Source organism: Xenopus tropicalis, chromosome 3 (assembly GCF_000004195.4).
Source record: "Xenopus tropicalis strain Nigerian chromosome 3, UCB_Xtro_10.0, whole genome shotgun sequence".
Lineage (NCBI taxonomy): Eukaryota > Metazoa > Chordata > Amphibia > Anura > Pipidae > Xenopus > Xenopus tropicalis.
The window spans coordinates 37,441,472-37,460,014 of NC_030679.2; the positions used below are offsets into that span (position 1 = coordinate 37,441,472).

At 40.0% G+C, this 18,543-nt stretch overlaps 1 protein-coding gene and 1 long non-coding RNA gene across 7 annotated transcripts in view; one reads left to right on the forward strand and one right to left on the reverse strand.

Moving 5' to 3' along the window:
* rnf14.3 (ring finger protein 14 gene 3) overlaps nucleotides 1-18,543 on the forward strand; it is a 44,743-nt gene that overhangs the window by 8,331 nt on the left and 17,869 nt on the right. For 5 of the 6 annotated variants that reach the window (XM_031898801.1, XM_031898795.1, XM_031898797.1 and 2 more), the window contains exons 2-4: nucleotides 1,165-1,335; nucleotides 4,507-4,658; nucleotides 5,709-5,872. In XM_031898801.1, the coding sequence (XP_031754661.1) occupies nucleotides 1,182-1,335; nucleotides 4,507-4,658; nucleotides 5,709-5,872 (470 nt within the window). In that variant the 5' untranslated portion in view covers nucleotides 1,165-1,181. Of the gene's footprint in view, nucleotides 1-1,164; nucleotides 1,336-4,506; nucleotides 4,659-5,708; nucleotides 5,873-15,620; nucleotides 15,689-18,543 lie in introns of those variants that run through there. The other variant, XM_031898800.1, reaches the window with a different exon arrangement.
* LOC105945983 lies at nucleotides 4,929-7,926 on the reverse strand. The gene is made up of 3 exons (XR_001169534.3): nucleotides 7,057-7,926; nucleotides 6,538-6,660; nucleotides 4,929-5,499 (listed from the first exon to the last, which is right to left on the reverse strand). It is a non-coding gene; the product is annotated as an uncharacterized LOC105945983 (long non-coding RNA).

Genomic DNA, 18,543 nt, shown 5'->3' on the forward strand with positions numbered 1-18,543 from the left:
CCCATGGGATCGCAGGGAGTATTCTCTCCCCGCTCCCTACTCAAGGTCTGCTAAAGACTATAAATAGACACAGGCACCCGCAACCCGCTTCTGCTGTGCCCAGGTCAGTCTGGCCCACACACAACTACTCTTTGAGGCTACGGTTTTGTTATTTTTTATTACTTATCTTTCCATTCAGGCCTTCTCCTATTCATCATCAAGCCTTTTTTATTCACACATCTGCCTGGTTTCTTATTTGGCCACCAAGGTTGGTTGTAGTCACAAGAATATGTATAATAAGATATGTAATATTGGTATAGCAGAGGCTTACTGAGATATATTTGTGTATTTAGGCATAGTTTTCCCTGGGGGACAATACCTGCTTTTGAGTCCCAGATCCTCTATTTTACACTATAAATGGGAGTCAGCAATTTCTGCTGCTTTTCTCCCATCTGTGCTGTTTTGTGTATTAATCGCTAACACTGTAAGTGCTGGTGCCAGAAGTACAGGAAAATTAGATGAGTTCCCAAGGAACTGATATGGGTATTGAACCTGGGCTGCCATGAATAACAGGACTGGGGCATGAGGATGGAACCTTTTCCACCAAATGATATCACCTATTATTGTGTTATCCGTAATGCTACACATTTTTATTATTTATACTCTCTACTAAATCAGCCCCCCCTAGTTACACATTTATGGAAGCTGTGAGTTGGGTTGGGTTTTGCCAATAAATTTATTTCCTACAACATATTTTTAGAAGCTGGTGTTACCTTAGCACATGGATCCACAAACTTTTTTTACCCATGAGCCACATTCAAATGCAAAAAGAGTTTGGGAGCAACACAAGCATTAAAAATGTACCTGGGGTACCAAATAAGGGATGTGATTGGTTATTGGGTAGCCCCTACAAGAGGCTCTGTTTGGTGGTTTACATGGTTTTTATGCAAAAAAAACTGCCTTAGCACATGCTTACTTTATATAGGCTTAGTGTAGGAGAACAGATTGCCTTTGGTTAATGACTTTGCCCCGTCCCTCCATGGAAAATTTCCACAATCATAAAATATATGTTTGATATGTTAGAGGGGAGGGATTACACAAAACTTCTGACCATAATAGCAGAAGACATATTTGCTCTTTAGGCTATTTATGATGGAAGCTAATATTGTGCTTAATATATTACAGATTTGCACAGACAACCAATGTCAAGAGAAGACAAGGAAGCGCAGGAGGATGAACTGCTAGCACTCGCTAGTATATACTCTGAAGATGAATTCAAGAGATCGGAGACTGCGCCAGGAGGGGAAATATGTGTCTGTCTAGATCTTCCTCCAAACTTTAGCGTAGCCATAAAAGGTGAGTCAGATATTCAGGTAACCACTTCAGTGCCCTAACATGCTAGAGGTTTCTCTTGTCCATGTGTGCTTAATGGCCGTATACTTTAGCATGTTTTTCATATGCATGAGGCTCCTTATGGCCAATAAGCACATAAAGTAACATATATAATGCAAGAGGAAGATTAACAAAAACAGTGGTGCTGATGGAGAAAGACGCAGTTTGACTTAATTAAAACAAAAAGCCTTATTGAACTCCTATTGGTCAAAGTGGCATACAATTTCTTTAACACAATTTACCACAGGTATTGTGCCCTTCCTGCATGAGTATTTTGTTATTCTTTCACTTGCGCTATGATGAGGAAAGCTTACATAGTATAACAGACGGGGTGTGGAAGTCAAAATGCAAAAGAAACAATGCCACAAACCTACCCTGCTATGTACTGAAAGAGCATTTTGCAATATTGAGATATATATGTATCATGGTATATGGCATGTCATGGTCTCCGTATCTTGGTTAGACTGCAGATGCATTTTAACTACAGAACTTACTACATGGGCTGTGCTCTTCTGTCACACATCTGTTTTCTGTGTCTGTTTTTCTTAGATTTAACAAATACCGTATATACTAACTAGAGTACAAATATCTTATTACAGGCAAAAATAAAACAATTGATTATGGAAGTGTGGCCATTTTTAGTGGCACAGATCATAACATATACAGTATGATAATTTAAAAGTTTGTTTTCAGTTCTATAATGCTGTTCTTCGCTTGTTTGTGCACATAAAACCAAATCTGTAGTGGGACTACAGATGAGAGGGTTTGAAGACCAGTTAATTTAATGCTCTGATTTATTTATTGAATTTTTAATGACTGTATTGCATTCTGCAGAGTTCTTGTTTCTGCCCTTAGCGGCCCTCTATAGGCCCACAGCCTATAGAGGGTGGGTATTACAAGCAATATTTCAGTGTTTGCAGATGACACAAAACTCTGCAGACCAGTCTGTTCTATCCAGGATGTGGCATCCTTGCAGCAGGATCTTGACCAACTGGCAATCTGGGCGGCTAAGTGGCAGATGAGATTTAATGTGGATAAATGTAAGGTCATGCACCTGGGATATAAAAATATGCAAATCAATTATACCCTCAATTGGACTGCACTAGGCAAATCCATAATGGAGAAGGACCTTGGAGTCCTTGTAGATAATAAACTTGGCTGTAGCAAGCAATGCCAGGCAGCAGCTGCAAGGGCAAACAAGGTTTTGAGCTGTATTAAAAGGGGTATAGATTCACGGGAGTAGGGGGTTATTCTTCCCCTTTACAGAGCACTGGTAAGGCTCCATCTAGAATATGCTGTTCAGTTTTGGTCTCCAGTGCTCAAACGGGACATTATTGAGTTAGAGAGGGTCCAGAGAAGGGCAACTAAGCTGGTAAAGGGTATGGAAAGTCTCAGTTATGAAGAAAGACTGGCCAAGTTGGGTCTGTTTACATTGGAGAAGAGGCGCTTAAGAGGTGACATGATAACTATCTATAAATATATAAGGGGATCATATAATAACCTTTCTAATGCTTTATTTACCAGTAGGTCCTTCCAACAGACACGAGGCACCCACTCCGTTTAGAAGAAGGGAGGTTCCATTTAAATATTCGGAAAGGATTTTTTACTGTGAGAGCTGTGAAGTTGTGGAATTCCCTCCCCGAATCAGTCGTGCTGGCTGATACATTATATAGCTTTAAGAAGGGGCTGGATGGATTCTTAGCAAGTGAGGGAATACAGGATTATGGGAGATAGCTCTTAGAACTAGTTGATCCAGGGACTGGTCCGATTGCCATCTTGGAGTCAGGAAGGAATTTTTTCCTCTCTGCGGCAAATTAGAGAGGCTTCAGATGGTTTTTTTTGCCTTCCTCTGGATCAACTAGTAGTTAGACAGGTTAGATATAGGCATTATGGTTGAACGTGATGGACGTATGTCTTTTTTTACCCAACTTACTATGTTACTATGTAATCCTGTGCATATTGGGCTTCAGTCTGTTCAGTGTTTGGTAGTTTGGAGTAAACATTTTTGTTTGTGCTTTCCTGGGGTCAAATTAGTTTTTGCAGCTTTTACCACAAATAACATTATGCAAAGCATTGGTTATGCAGTAGCTGAAGTGAAATCCATTCTAATTGGCTTGCACAGTTTTTATGTTGGAGTCTCTAAAAGCCACATACTTGTAACGCTATGTATGTTGAGTATCAGCTGTTTAGAAAGCCCTGGCATTCATATTTGGTTTATTGTACCTAATGATATGTGGGAAATAAAATGTTGTAAATGCTGCAAAAGCATATGGGGTTAGCTTAGTTTGTGGTGCGTATGCAGAGAGGGTGTTGACTTTTGAGCAGCCATGAACCCCATGACGATTTGTATGGACTACTTTCATTTTGGGGCCCCCCTCCCCCCCCCAAATACCTATTTAGGATGTTTCCTCTTTCCACCAGAAGAGAGAAAATGATGGAAAGTGGATGTTTGAGTACTTTTTGAAACATTTTATAAAAACTGTTAACTTCAGTAAAACTTTGCATTGTGGCATGGAAAGACATAGATACCCATGTTGAATTAAAAATATATGGTTTTCAGGGGTCAACTAACTGTTAGTGGCACTTATCCCATTCAGTCTAAAGTATTCTGATTTCTTGAGTGGTGCTTTGAAAATGTATGTGTTGCTTGAAGGTTTTGATCTACACATGTCAGGACTGCCTGGGAGACATGAGGCTTTCCAAATCAGTTGTTTATTCACGCTTATAATAAAATATAAAAAATAAAATATTATAAAATTAAGTTTTTGTTTTTAAGGTATGTGGAATCCTATATTCTTTTTAAGAAAAGTTCCCTTCAAGAAATGCCCCTTAAGTGAGAAAGCCCACAATGTTTAGATAAAATTGGCTTTAAATACAAAAGTGTGAAACATAGTGTTTTAATACCATATATTAAAAAAAGGGTAATTTGTTGTTTCTGTCCCTGCAATTCCCTGGACAGGGCTTTATAATTACAGTATATCATAAATAACAAATATATTTATGGACAAGAACCACAAGATCATTTTTGAATATCCATGCATAAGGATTCCTAATGTGTAGTTGTAGTACTTGATTTACGAAATATTTATGTATATAGAATATTTGAAGTCTTTTTGTACGTTTTGCTCACCCAAGGTGACTGTGCATCTAATGAATACATGGGAAGCTTTGAGGATATTGTCTCTTTCCTACCTCCTATCATACTGGACTTTGAACTGCCTCCAGGATACCCATCCACTGACCCTCCAGCCTTCAAACTTAGCTGCAAGTGGCTTTCTCCAAGTCAGGTAAAAAAAAATAGCTTCAGCAATGATCGTAAGATTAAACAAACACAAAGTTAAACTAAAATACATATCTTTTGATCTAATAACATGGGCAAAAATTGGACCTGGTCCAGAAACTATCTATACCAGGGATCCCCAACCTTTTTTACACTTAGATGTAAAAAGTGTTGGTGGGCCACACAAGCATGAAAAAAGTTCTTTGGGGATGACAAATAAGGCAATTTGGAAGCCCCATGTGGACTGCTAGCCTGCAGAAGGCTCTGCTTGGAGTAAAACTGTGTCTCTGCTTCCAAAATTTTGCCTTCAAGCCAAAAATTTAAAAATGGGCACCTACTTGGAGGCCATTAGGAGCCACTGATAGGGGATCACTGATCTCGACTAATAAGAGCTAACTGCATAGGCTATTGTCACATGTCATGATTCTCTACTGGTGAAGAACCATTTTCAGGTGGAGAAAGGTTCACACTTGTTGGCTTTGTGTGGCTTTTATTTAAGTTACTGGGAGCTGTTGAGGGTTTCTCTATCCCATGTGACATTAGCCTTTTTCAATTCCTGTTGTTACTCTAGACCAGAGCAATCTTTACTCGGTTTATTGTTTATGTTCTGCAGTATCTAACTTATCAGGAGACTTTTTTTAACTTCTATTGCTACATAAGTATTTGAAAATAGTTATCATCCTTTGTTACATCCACTGGCTTATAAGGCGGCGACAAAAGAGGGCTTCCACTTCTGTCTTTCTTTGTCCAGTTTTATGACTGTTCCCCATGTTTGTTGCTTGTTCTGCTCCAACTGTATGTCACCATGTTACTCTAGGCTGGCCTCTCCTCCACTTCGCATTTGGTGTCTGTTGAAGAGCAGTATTGGTGGTTGAGTTTATATTACACCATAGAATATTTGAAAAAAGTGCACTTGGCTTTTTCAGTTCAGTTACCATTGCTCTGTTTTAATTACACCCAATTTTAAAGTTAGAGATTGCCTAGTTGCAGGTGCATGAAGATGATAAATAGGAGTAAAAAAACCTTGAATAAATCTCTGTATTCCTGTTTATCCCAGCTTGCCCTGCTGTGTCAGCGCTTGGAAAACCTATGGGAGGAATACGCAGGAGGAGTTGTTTTGTTTGCTTGGATGCAGTTTCTCAAGGAGGGGACTCTGGAGTACTTAAAGATTAACTCACCATATGAAATACAACTTTGTGAGTTTGGACCAAAGTGCATAAGGTGCCACAGGCCCAGCAGAAGCAGTGATTTGGGACAAAAGGGCTATCCAGGATGTGGAATCTGTCACTGCCCTTATTGACTGCATCTTGGACTTTAATGAGGCTCAGCAGAAGAAGTTCTTTGATAGCAAATCATATATGTGCGACATTTGCTTCTCAGAAAAGGTGGGCAGCGAGTGCACTCACTTTAAGAAGTGTGAGCATATCTACTGCAACGCCTGCCTTAAGGATTATTATACAGTTCAGATACAGGATGGGCAGGTCCAGTCTCTTAACTGTCCTGAGCCAAAGTGCTCTTCTGTTGCTACACCTGCACAGGTAACCCATAACAGTGCTCTTGATTCATTAATATTGAATTTATGTAGTATGCTTGTAGCTAAGTTGTAAGGCATTATACTTTAACCCTTTGCATGCTGGCCTATTTACCACACTGAATAAACAGAAACCCACAAATGTAGAATATGTTGGGAATAGGGGAAAGCAGGGATCAAGTGTTAGAAAATGGAGAATAAAAAGGTTTGGGAAAGGGGTATAGAACAGGGAAGAGATTACATTGAAAATCAGCAGTGTTACTTGTTAAGTATCAGACTGGGTTTACTGAGGCCTCCTTGTGAACCCTACAACAACTGCAGCAGAATTACAAGTTGGTGAGTGCAAGTAACTAACCTGTAAACCTCACATCCAGGGCCCACTCTCATAATGATAAATCATTTGGGAGAAAATAAGAAAGAGATGATGGGAATCGCCTTATTAGGTGGTTCTTCTTCTGGTACTCTGGCCAGTACAACCCTGTATACAGTAAGTCACAAATAAGTTTGTAAAGAATTAACTGAAAAAATATACATGTTTAAGCAAAGGGTTTGATTTGATAGGGGGTAGATGGCTTTTTACCAGAAAATATAGGGTTACTGAATTTAGTTGTTAGCACAAAGTTTATCCAGGATCTAGTTTGATTGCCATCTTGGAGTCAGAAGGGAATTTCCCCCTCCTCTGAGAGATATTGGGAAGGCTTCAGATGGGATTGTTTGTCTTTGGATAAACTAGTCGCTTTCATTTATATCAAAAGGTTGAACGTGATGGATGTGTACCTTTAACCTAAATTTATATGTTACTAGTAAAATAACTCGGAAAATGGTCAGGCATATTAAATAGATTTTTAATATTAATTAAAATAAGATACTTAACTGCCCATCATCAAATAGTTGATTGAATTTTTCCAATTGTTTCTTCTTCTCCAAAGGTACAGCCTCAGGATATCTGGGGACATATTTTACCAGATATGTTAGGAGAGATACATTCTCTGGTTTTTAGGTCTCTGGAGAAACATCCCCCATAACAAAATAACCAGTCTACACATACACTCCTTGTATAATGAACAGCTTTATATGTTTAGAGGGATTCTGTCACAGGGAAACTGTTTTTTTTTTTCTAAACACATTAGTTGATAGCTTTGAACAGAATCTTGTACTGGAATCAGCTTTTTAAAAGGGAAAATACTGTAGATATTCTTATGCAATGTATTTAATTTGAAATTTGATATGAGCCAAGCCATTTTCATACTTTCCCATGCCCCCTAAGCCTTGTGACTTGATAAGCTTCAGTCTCTCTTTACTGCTACACTGCAAACTGACATGATGTCAAATGCTCTCTTCCCCTGCCCCCCAGCAGCCTATCAGCAGATCAATGGGCAGGTAACAAGATACCAGCTCTTCCTGAGGCTAATGGCATGCAGGGCTGAAGATCAGCTCTTCTCTGCCTGCATTTTCTACACAAGAACAGAAAAGCCAATGTACTCCCGTCTGCTGCTTCCTGTATCTGCACAGATAGGCACAGTGTTACTCTGTATGCAGACACATGTAGCAGATTTTGTCTTGAAAATACATAGTTTTGTGTTTCTGAGACAAAATCCGCTATGTATGCACGCCAGCCCAGGCCGCTCTAGCTTGTTCTGCCAGCTTGGTGATTTAAAAAGGACACTGATTCTTGCTGTGTGTTAATCAGTTCCAACCTTCTTTCAAGGTTTCAACCACTTGAACATGAAAAAATAAAAGCAAATAAACCAAATTTTACTTTGTTTGAAAAAATATCAGTATATTATCCTGTGATACCCAAAAGAAAAGAGGAAGCTTAAGGACGGAAACTGGGACTAAACTTTAGCAAATGATCACTTTCTTTGCAGGTTAAGTTGCTGGTTGGGGAAGAATTGTTCAGCCGCTATGACCGTCTCCTGCTGCAGTCCAGCCTGGATCTGATGGCAGATGTGGTGTACTGCCCACGTCCAAACTGCCGAACTCCAGTCATGCTGGAGCCTGGGGGCGAAATGGGTATTTGTTCCAGCTGCAAGTACGCTTTCTGTACCCTCTGCAAATTGGCCTACCATGCAGTCGCATATTGTAATATAACATCAGGTTAGTGGAATAGATGACAGTTGGGTGCTTATTTTGGTACATAGTACTTTGGTCAGAACTGGCAATGTGGGCCTGCACTAATTTTAAAAGCAATGTACAAAGTATATAGCATTTGGGATTCAAATGTTCAGTCTCTTTTGGTAAGTTTAGGTGGATAATCAGAGAGCCCATAGGGCATAATCGGATCCGTAGCCAGCCAGAGGTCAGAAACTGGAATCAAGTCAGGCAGAGATTTAGTCAGAATGAAGGTCAGTTACAACACAGGAAGACTGTCACCTCACAAATAAACTAAAGGACAAAGCATCTGTTTATGAGGAGTACGTCAATATGAACACACACGAAAGCCAGGATCCAAGTATGTAACCGCGGAAGTGTGGGGGCACATGTAAACATTGGCAGAATTGATACATACCTCCTCCTAATTAAGCTTCCTAAAAACTAATATGTTTAGCTTCAAACATGATAGTTAACCTGCAGATTTTGCCTTTGTTCATGTCTGATGAGTGGGGAGGCTAATGTCTCTTACTGACCTAAGATCTTAAAGGCCAGCGAAGAAACTGCTCAATGCAAAATTTGGCATTAGAAATACAGATGAAACCTGTTTCTTTATGCACCACACAGAACATAGAGAAACAAAAGAAAAGCAGTAAACTATCTGAGGAGGTGAGAGAAAAAATTTAAGACAAAATGAACAAAAGTTACATCTTCAGAAAGCTTAATGTTCCTATGCCCACCATAAAGAAATAAAGAAATTTAAAGGCCAAGGCACTGTAGCCACTCTTTCTGAACAAGAACAAAGATTGTTCGAGTGAAAGAGTGAAAGAAACCTCCATCAACTCCCAAACAGATTCAAGCTGACTTCTGTAAGCAACAGTTAAAAATTAACACTATCCCTCCCCAACTTAACGAAAGACCTCACTCCTGACAAAGAACATAAAAAGGCCCAACTTGTTCATCAAAACACACCTGAACAAAGCAAAAGCACTGTTCTTAAGGTGCCCATACATGGGCTGATTCTAGCTGCCGATATCGGTCCCTGGACCAGGGCTGTCCAACTTCTGTGGTACCGAGGGCCGGAATCTTTCTGGCCAACGCGGTAGAGGGCCGATAATGGAATCCAGTTTGACCACTCCCCCTTTTTAAACCACACCCACTTAAAACCACATCCATGTTATCACAAGAGCTTTTAAGACTATACCCACATTAATGGTGATAGCGCAGCAAAACCCCAAATGGTTGGTGCTCACTTTTATGTGAAAGAATTATATTATGCCATATTAAGACACAACCTTAAATCCCTATGCCTCCTCTTCCCCTGTGGATAGCATAGCAACTCCCAGCACATAATTACACATCTTAGGGACCATATAATGACTATTTTCAAATGCTAACAAACTCCCAGAACAAACCCCTGCCAGGTTCACCTCCCACAGACCGCATAGGGCAGGCAGAGTATGGCACACACAGGCAGGGTAGGGCAGGCAGAGTATGTGCCATACTCTGCCTGCCCTACCCTGCCTGTGTGTGCCATACTCTGCCTGCCCTACCCTGCCTATGTGTGCCATACTCTGTCTGACCTATGTTACCTGTGTGTCCCATACTCTGCCTGCCCTACCCTGCCTATGTGTGCCATACTCTCTCTGCCCTATGCTTCCAGTGTGTATGGCACACACAGACAGCATACACTGACACAATGCTGGCACTGCTCCTACAGTCTGAGGTGTGAACAGGAGAACAATGTGGGTGATTAGAGCCTGAGCCTGAGGTGTGAACAATTCAGGGGGTGAACAGTGTAGGGATTAAAAGGTGTGAACAGTACAGGAGATTACATATTTAAACAATACAGGGGGATTCCAGCCTGAATCTGAGGTGTGAACCATGCAGGGGGCCATTTAATCTCAGTACGGATACCATTTAAAGCTTCCACAAAGGTAAACCATCAAAGAAGCCAGACAGGTGGGGGGCCACACAGAGGGGGGTCGCAGGCCGCCAGTTGGACAGCCCTGCCTTAGACCAATTCAGCAGTTAATCGGCCGTGTATGGGCACTACCGATGGGCCTGCCCGACTGATATCTGATCGGGGAACGCATCGGCTCGTTGAACTAACTTTGGCTATACCCATTGTTATAAATCGATTATTTGGCCCCAGGGCCAAACGGCCGAATTAGCCTGGATTCTCCCGATATCCCTCACCTGTAGGTGGGGGATATCGGGAGAAGATCAGCTCGCTTGGCGACATCGCCAAGCGAGCAGATCTGAAGGTGTATGGACAGCTTTACAGTCAAACATAGAGGAAATTCACTGATATTTTGAGGTTGCTGCTCTGCCCCTGTAGATTGGATGCCTTGAGTATTTGCATGGCATCATGGAACAATGATATTATCAAAGCATTTTGGAGCACAACATTAACCTCAGTGTCAGAAGCCTAGGTCTCTGTAGCAGATCATGGATCTTCCAGGAAGACACTGACCCAAAGAACACTTCGAAAGAACCCAGGAATGGTGAAAACAAAACACTAAATATGGCCAGCAATGAGAACTGAAGCAGTTTGCAACAAATTGGTCCAAACTGTCAGTAGAGAAATCTAGGAAGCTCTTTCATGGCTATAGTAAGAATCTGACTTTGGTTATTCTTTCCAAAAATTAAGTCTAGGGTATAAATTATTTTGTCAATGTCTTTTTTTCAGATATAAAAGGATGTGTCAGTATGTCGGTAATATGTATATAGCATAATATTGCTACAGACACTATAGTATTTTGACAACATTTGGCGCCTTTTTTTGACTCACAGAGGATGGGTATTTATGGGGGACGACTTTTTGAGAAAGGTCGTAATATGGACTGCAATGTTGGGCAAAATGTGATCACTAAGTGATTGTTGGTCATTCTTTTGTTCTGTATGTTTACATATATTTGTACAATAAATATACCAGGGACTCCGACTCCAGGTACCCAAAATTGCTTCTGACTCCACAACTCCCATTTCATAGCTCTGTGGAGTTGGTTTTATGGCAACACCACAGCTATGATATATACTTTATATGTATAGTTACTGGAAGTACAGAAATTTCTGCTTTGATATGGTAAACAAAAGCAGTACATTTTATTTGGCTTTCTTTTAATTCTGTCCGCAGAAAAGCTTCTGTTAGTGCGCGATGAATACCTGGAGGCAGATGCGGCTGGAAAGAAGTTACTGGAAAGGCGCTATGGCAAGAATGTGATAGTTAAAGCAGTGGAGATGAGATCTTTTGAATGGCTGGAGAAGAATTCCAAGCGTTGCCCAAGCTGCAGAGCCAATGTAGAGGCAAGTCCGCAGACATACTGATAGGTCCTCAGCACTTAGCGGTAGCCATGCTTCCCCAACTCTCCTTTTTCTTGTAGTATTTCTACCAACTTTTTTGGTTTATGTTAATTGCATTGAGCCTTTAAGTTGAGTATTTCAAGTCCCTAGGGGCATAGTGTTACTGCCTGTTTTATAAAACTAGCACAACTTATAAATCATACATTTATTAATGGTAACCACTGCATGATTACTTTTACAGAAAATAGATGGCTGCAACAGGATGTTTTGTACAAGATGTAACAAAAACTTTTGTTGGCTTTGCTTGGCTGTATTATCCAACGGAGACCCATATGATCATTTCAATAGTTCCTCATCAGGCTGCTTCAATCTGTAAGTGCACAACAGTTTCTACAATATATAGGGATAAACTTGTGTATGATGTAACTGTAACACAAGAAAATATAATCTGATCATTGCACTTTTGAAAAAATCTTACTTTATGTTTAGGTATTTTAAAATTGTTGTATGGACCCTTTTTGAAAAGAGCAGTCTCGCTACTTTCTTTTTAGTCCTGTGCGTAAAATTGTTCAATATATTAGTGTGAAATGGATTTGTGTCTATGGTAGAGCTTATGTAAGACAGGGTCCATCATTTGCACAAAAAAAATGATGACTGTCAGTCTGACAAGATATCTACAGCCATTGTGCAAAAAGTTTGGGAAACCCTCTTAATCCTTTGGAGTTTTGTTTATCATTGGCTGAGCTTTCAAAGTAGCAACTTCCTTTTAATATATAACATGCCTTATGGAAACCGTAGTATTTCAGCAGTGACATAAAGTTTTTTGGATTAACAGAAAATATGCAATGTGCAACAAAATTAGACAGGGGCATAAATTTGGGCACCCCAACAGAGATATTACATCAATACTTAGTTGAGCTTCCTTTTGCAAATATAACAGCCTTAAGATGCCTCCTATAGCCTTTGATGAGTGTTTGGATTCTGGATTGCTGTATTTTTGACCATTCGTCCTTACAAAATCTCTCCAGTTCAGATAAATTTGATGGCTGCCGAGCATGGACAGCCTGCTTCAAATCATCCCATAGATTTTCCATGATATTCAAGTCAGGGGACTGTGACGTCCATTCCAGAATATAGTACTTCTCCCTCTGCATACAGTGGTGTGAAAAACTATTTGCCCCCTTCCTGATTTCTTATTCTTTTGCATGTTTTTCACACAAAATGTTTCTGATCATCAAACACATTTAACTATTAGTCAAAGATAACACAAGTAAACACAAAATGCAGTTTTTAAATGAGGGTTTTTATTATTTAGGGAGAAAAAAAATCCAAACCTACATGGCCCTGTGTGAAAAAGTAATTGCCCCCTGAACCTAATAACTGGTTGGGCCACCCTTAGCAGCAATAACTGCAATCAAGCGTTTGCGATAACTTTCAACGAGTCTTTTACAGCGCTCTGGAGGAATTTTGGCCCACTCATCTTTGCAGAATTGTTGTAATTCAGCGGGTTTTCTAGCATGAACCGCCTTTTTAAGGTCATGCCACAACATCTCAATAGGATTCAGGTCAGGACTTTGACTAGGCCACTCCAAAGTCTTCATTTTGTTTTTCTTCAGCCATTCAGAGGTGGATTTGCTGGTTTGTTTTGGGTCATTGTCCTGCTGCAGCACCCAAGATCGCTTCAGCTTGAGTTGACGAACAGATGGCCGGACATTCTCCTTCAGGATTTTTTGGTAGACAGTAGAATTCATGGTTCCATCTATCACAGCAAGCCTTCCAGGTCCTGAAGCAGCAAAACAACCCCAGACCATCACACTACCGCCACCATATTTTACTGTTGGTATGATGTTCTTTTTCTGAAATGCTGTGTTACTTTTACGCCAGATGTAACGGGACACGCACCTTCCAAAAAGTTCAACTTTTGTCTTGTCGGTCCACAAGGTATTTTCCCAAAAGTCTTGGCAATCATTGAGATGTTTTTTAGCAAAATTGAGACGAGCCTTAATGTTCTTTTAGCTTAAAAGTGGTTTGCGCCTTGGAAATCTGCCATGCAGGCTGTTTTTGCCCAGTCTCTTTCTTATGGTGGAGTCGTGAACACTGACCTTAATTGAGGCAAGTGAGGCCTGCAGTTCTTTAGATGTTGTCCTGGGGTCTTTTGTGGCCTCTCGGATGAGTTGTCTCTGCGCTCTTGGGGTAATTTTGGTTGGTCGGCCACTCCTGGGAAGGTTCACCACTGTTCCATGTTTTTGCCATTTGTGGATAATGGCTCTCACTGGGGTTCTCTGGAGTCCCAAAGCTTTAGAAATGGCTTTATAACCTTTACCAGACTGATAGATCTCAATTACTTTTGTTCTCATTTGTTCCTGAATTTCTTTGGATCTTGGCATGATGTCTAGCTTTTGAGGTGCTTTTGGGCTACTTCTCTGTGTCAGGTAGCTCCTATTTAAGTGATTTCTTGATTGAAACAGGTGTGGCAGTAATCAGGCCTGGGGGTGACTACACAAATTGATATTGAAATTGAAAATTGAAATTGATAAACCACAGTTAAGTTATTTTTTAACAAGGGGGGCAATCACTTTTTCACACAGGGCCATGTAGATTTGGAGTTTTTTTTCTCCCTTAATAACGTAAACCTTTTAAAAACTGCATTTTGTGTTCAATTATGTTATCTTTGACTAACAGTTAACGGTTTTTGATGAGCAGAAACATTTAAGTGTGACAAACATGCAAAAGAATAAGAAATCAGGAAGGGGGCAAATAGTTTTTCACACCACTGTAAATGCCTTTGTAGATTTCCAACTGTGTTGAGGGTCTTGTTGGAATATCCAACCCCTGTAACTTCAACATTGTGACTGATGCTTGAACATTATCCTGACGAATTTGTTGATACTGAGTTGAATTCATCCCACCCTCGACTTTAACAAGGGCCCCAGACCCTGAACTAGCCACACAGCACCACAGCATGATGGAACCTCCACCAAATTTGACAGTAGGTAGCAGGTGTTTTTCTTGGAATGCGGTGTTCTTCACTTTGTTCCAAAATGACTGTGGCTTGTCTAAATGAGCTTTTGCATACAACAAGCTACTTTGTTTGTAGCGTGAGTGCAGAAAAGACTTTTTTTCTCATCACCCTGACATACAGATGTTCTTTGTGCCAATTGCGCTGAATTGTAGAACAATGTACAGATACACCATCTGCAGCATGATGTTCTTGCAGGTCTTTGGAGGTGATCTTTGGGTTGTCTGTAACCATTATCACAATCTTTTTTGCGCAAACTGTGCCAAAACACACGGGGTGGGGGGTGTGCACGACGTCGGTGTAGGGGTGAGGTAGCCGACCGGGTTGCCTAGGGCGCCTGGTCTGCTCGGCCCGCCCCTGTTTAGTTTCATACAACTAAATACTGCTTCACAAAAAATCTTTGTTCAGAAAACACCCCAATACTCGGATGTTCCTGGGAAATGAAAGACATACCACTGTTATCTTTTTTGTTGAAAGTGGAGTAAATTATTATGCAGGCTGAGAGGGGTTCCCAAACTTTTTCATATGATTGTATATAAACAGGTATAGGACCTGTTATCCAGAATGCTCAGGACCTGGGATTTTCTATATACATATTTATACTGCATATGTTAACAAAGACCAGCGCTACTGTCCTTGTGACTCAATGCTTTTTATTTAGCATACTTGTGTATCCAGTGTTTCAGCCCACATTAGGAGAAAGTATTAGTGAAAATGTGAACATTCTTATGTTATAGCCTCCCCCTTTCAGAAATGGTGCCAAGCATGACTTCATAATTAATACTCTAAGGACCAAAAAAATTTTAGTAGACCACCAGGGTGACCAATAATTTCTTCAAATGGGTCCCTTAGTAAAGGGGTAGCCGAATTGGTAGATTTTTTTTTTTTTTTTTGCTCCAGTCCTGTGTACAGCAGATGGGTAGTTACACTAATGACTTAAGCCAGAAAAAACTTACATAGTTTATACTTATACAGTATATAATATATAGCTACTAATATATTTTATTTAAATTGTTTTGCAGATTGTTTGAGCCACAAAAGGCATGAAGCCTAACCATCAGGGCATAAGAAATCTTGGAAAAGACGCACTGTAATGGCACTGTTATTGTCTCCTTTATTTTAAAATGGGGTTTTCCTTAGTGTTGGCTCATTGTTTATGATCGCTACTTTTAAATATATTCTCTGAGGTTTTTTTTTCCCATAGGATACGCTTGTTTACATCTGCCGAATCACTTGCCTTGTGAGGAGTGATGAATAGTCTATGCTAAGGGCGAGGACAGACAAAGCGTAGATCCACTTCTCTCAGGCCTGCATTTTTCTGCCAGGCTGAGAGAAGTGGTTCCGTTTTCTTGCACTCCTCTGTGTGCCTGCACTAAAGGCTATGGCAACTGTGTGTGTGTGTGTGTGCGTCCGCACACAGAGCGGATTAGAGGTTGGCCTGGAAAACGCAAAAGTGAACATTTTCCAAGCCAACCTCCAATCCGCTCCACTCTGTGCCCTTATACCCTTCCATACTTCCATATAATAGGAATTTATATGCTCCATTCACCAAAAAAAAGTTTTGAAACTTTTACGGACTAGTGTGCAGATGTGTGCTCGGTATCAAGGGTACTTATATTAGAAAAGAGAAAAAAAACCCACACTCCTCTAAATCATTACTTGAGTTTATTTTTATGGATGCCAGCTGTATTCCATCACAAATACAGGTGTAAATATTCACAGTGTACAGTTTATACATATAGAATGCATTTTCAAAGGGAGCTAAACCATAATAAAGAATATGGCTAGAAATGCTGTATTCTAGATACTGAACTTACTGTAGCAGCCCAGAATTTTATGGGCCCTATAACAGTTATGATCCAGACCTTCAAATGTGTCCATTTTCTCTGCATATTCTTATTTTGTTAGGCCATTGTTTGTGTGCCAGTGGCATTGCACATGCTCAGTGTGCTTAGGCTGCTGTTGAAAAGTTAAGCTTAGGGGTTGTGGGAAATCAGTACCCAGTGAGGTTACATTTGTCATAGCAGCTAATGCTACTAGGGATGCACTGAATTCTGGATTCAGTTTGGGGTTTGGCAGAATCACAGCCTTTTTAAGCAGGACTTGGATTCAGCCAAATCACAATTAAAATTGGTGCCCTGTACAACATCCATATCAATGTGTTCTGTTTTGGAACGCTGTGCATTTTGTGGGCAGTTATTTAGCTGTATGCTTTACTGTACTGTATAATACCAAGTATTGTTTTATATAACCTTTCTGTCACTCACCCCCTGGGCTTCCTGTTTACAATGTTATAGCTGTAAAATAGTAACAGGATTTACATATAATTAGTGCCTTATTTTACGTATTTATTCCTTATAGGACAGAGTTCCGTTGACTGTGTAAGCTATTGTGCCATTTCTAAGGGACAAGATGGTTACTAAGCATATTACTTATCACATATAGCACTAGTGGTATATTTCACTTTAAGAATCCATTTTGCAAATCGGTTTAAAATAGATATCCTTATAACACTGAACTGAGAAACTCTCATTGTAACCCAATGGAGCATGTTGATTGGCTCCATAACTACAGATATAGGAAACATGTGTCTGTGCTTGTGTGTGGGCACAGGGTTGTCTTCAGAAATTGTTTAGCTTTAGTAATTGAGGCCTTATTTCTTTGCAGAATCTCCTGTAATATTTTAGGAGGTGTTCTGCTAATTTGCTTTCAATATAAATGAAAGATTTAAAAATATCACAATAAAATGCCAGTGGCGCAGTGTTTTTAAAACATAAATGATTGTGTGCTTGATTTGCCCCAGTATCTCAAAACGCCACTACCTAAACTTCTAAAATGTCAGAGGATTAGATGTATGTATAACTTCATACAATGCTTAGGGAACTATGGCTGGTTGTCATGTTAATGTTATTGAGTAAAATCTCTATTTTTATTTTCTTTAAATGTATTTAAGAAAAGAGATATATAGTGTATTATATTATAATAAATCTTTTATCACAATAAAATATTCTGTGTGTTGATTACAGGAAAGAATGTTATGATGCAGTTGTCTCTTTTAGTTATACATTTATATAAACGGTTACTTTAAATATAACAGCACTTTAAACCAAGCCTAGCAAACACCTAAAAATGTGCACCTATTTGGGATTTCCATACTTGATTATAAGTACCCTTGCTAAATTATTTGTATCCATATTTACACACAGATTTACAGACAGGACTCCCATTGTTAGTCGGAGGACATGCAATTGGATCATCGTATTATGGTCCAGCATGTATGTGGCCAAACTGGGCAACCTCAACAAACAAATGGATCTTGGCCTTGTGTGGCCAGCTTTACTTTTTGGCAGAGTAAATGATAAAATACATATAGTGGACTGACTGCCTGCTGGGTGAAGAAGGGGGCTGGCCACTTATTTGGCTGCCCCATCCCTCCACGGCCTAACACAAGTTTAAATAGGGTGAGGAGGTAGGGACTGATGACCTTTTTGGTTTTGTTTTTTCTCCTCACCGTCTCAAACATTTTAAGTTTTTTAAAAAAGTTGTGCATTTACTTTCTCAAGAGGGCAGAGGTCACAAGATATAAACTAGTCACATACAGAGGAAGAAGTCGGTGGTGGGCCCACTAGGGTATAGGCAAACAGCAGAACCTCCATTTCCAGGTTCCATCAAATGAAATGCAGACATGTGATCCTACTGCATCTGCTGTACTCAAGCCCAAACCTGACCCACACTAGGTGCTGCTTCATGTAGTTTACACATCAGATATTTGTATCAGTTCTATTATATTTTGACCCATGCAACTACATCTGACTTGTAGGATGCATTTTGTCGACCCGACACCATCCTACAAAATCTCCTGTGGAGTTTAGCTTTTAGGCTCTGCCTTTTCATTCATAGTTTAATTTATGGGGCTCTAAACCATAGACAAGGGATTTGTATGAT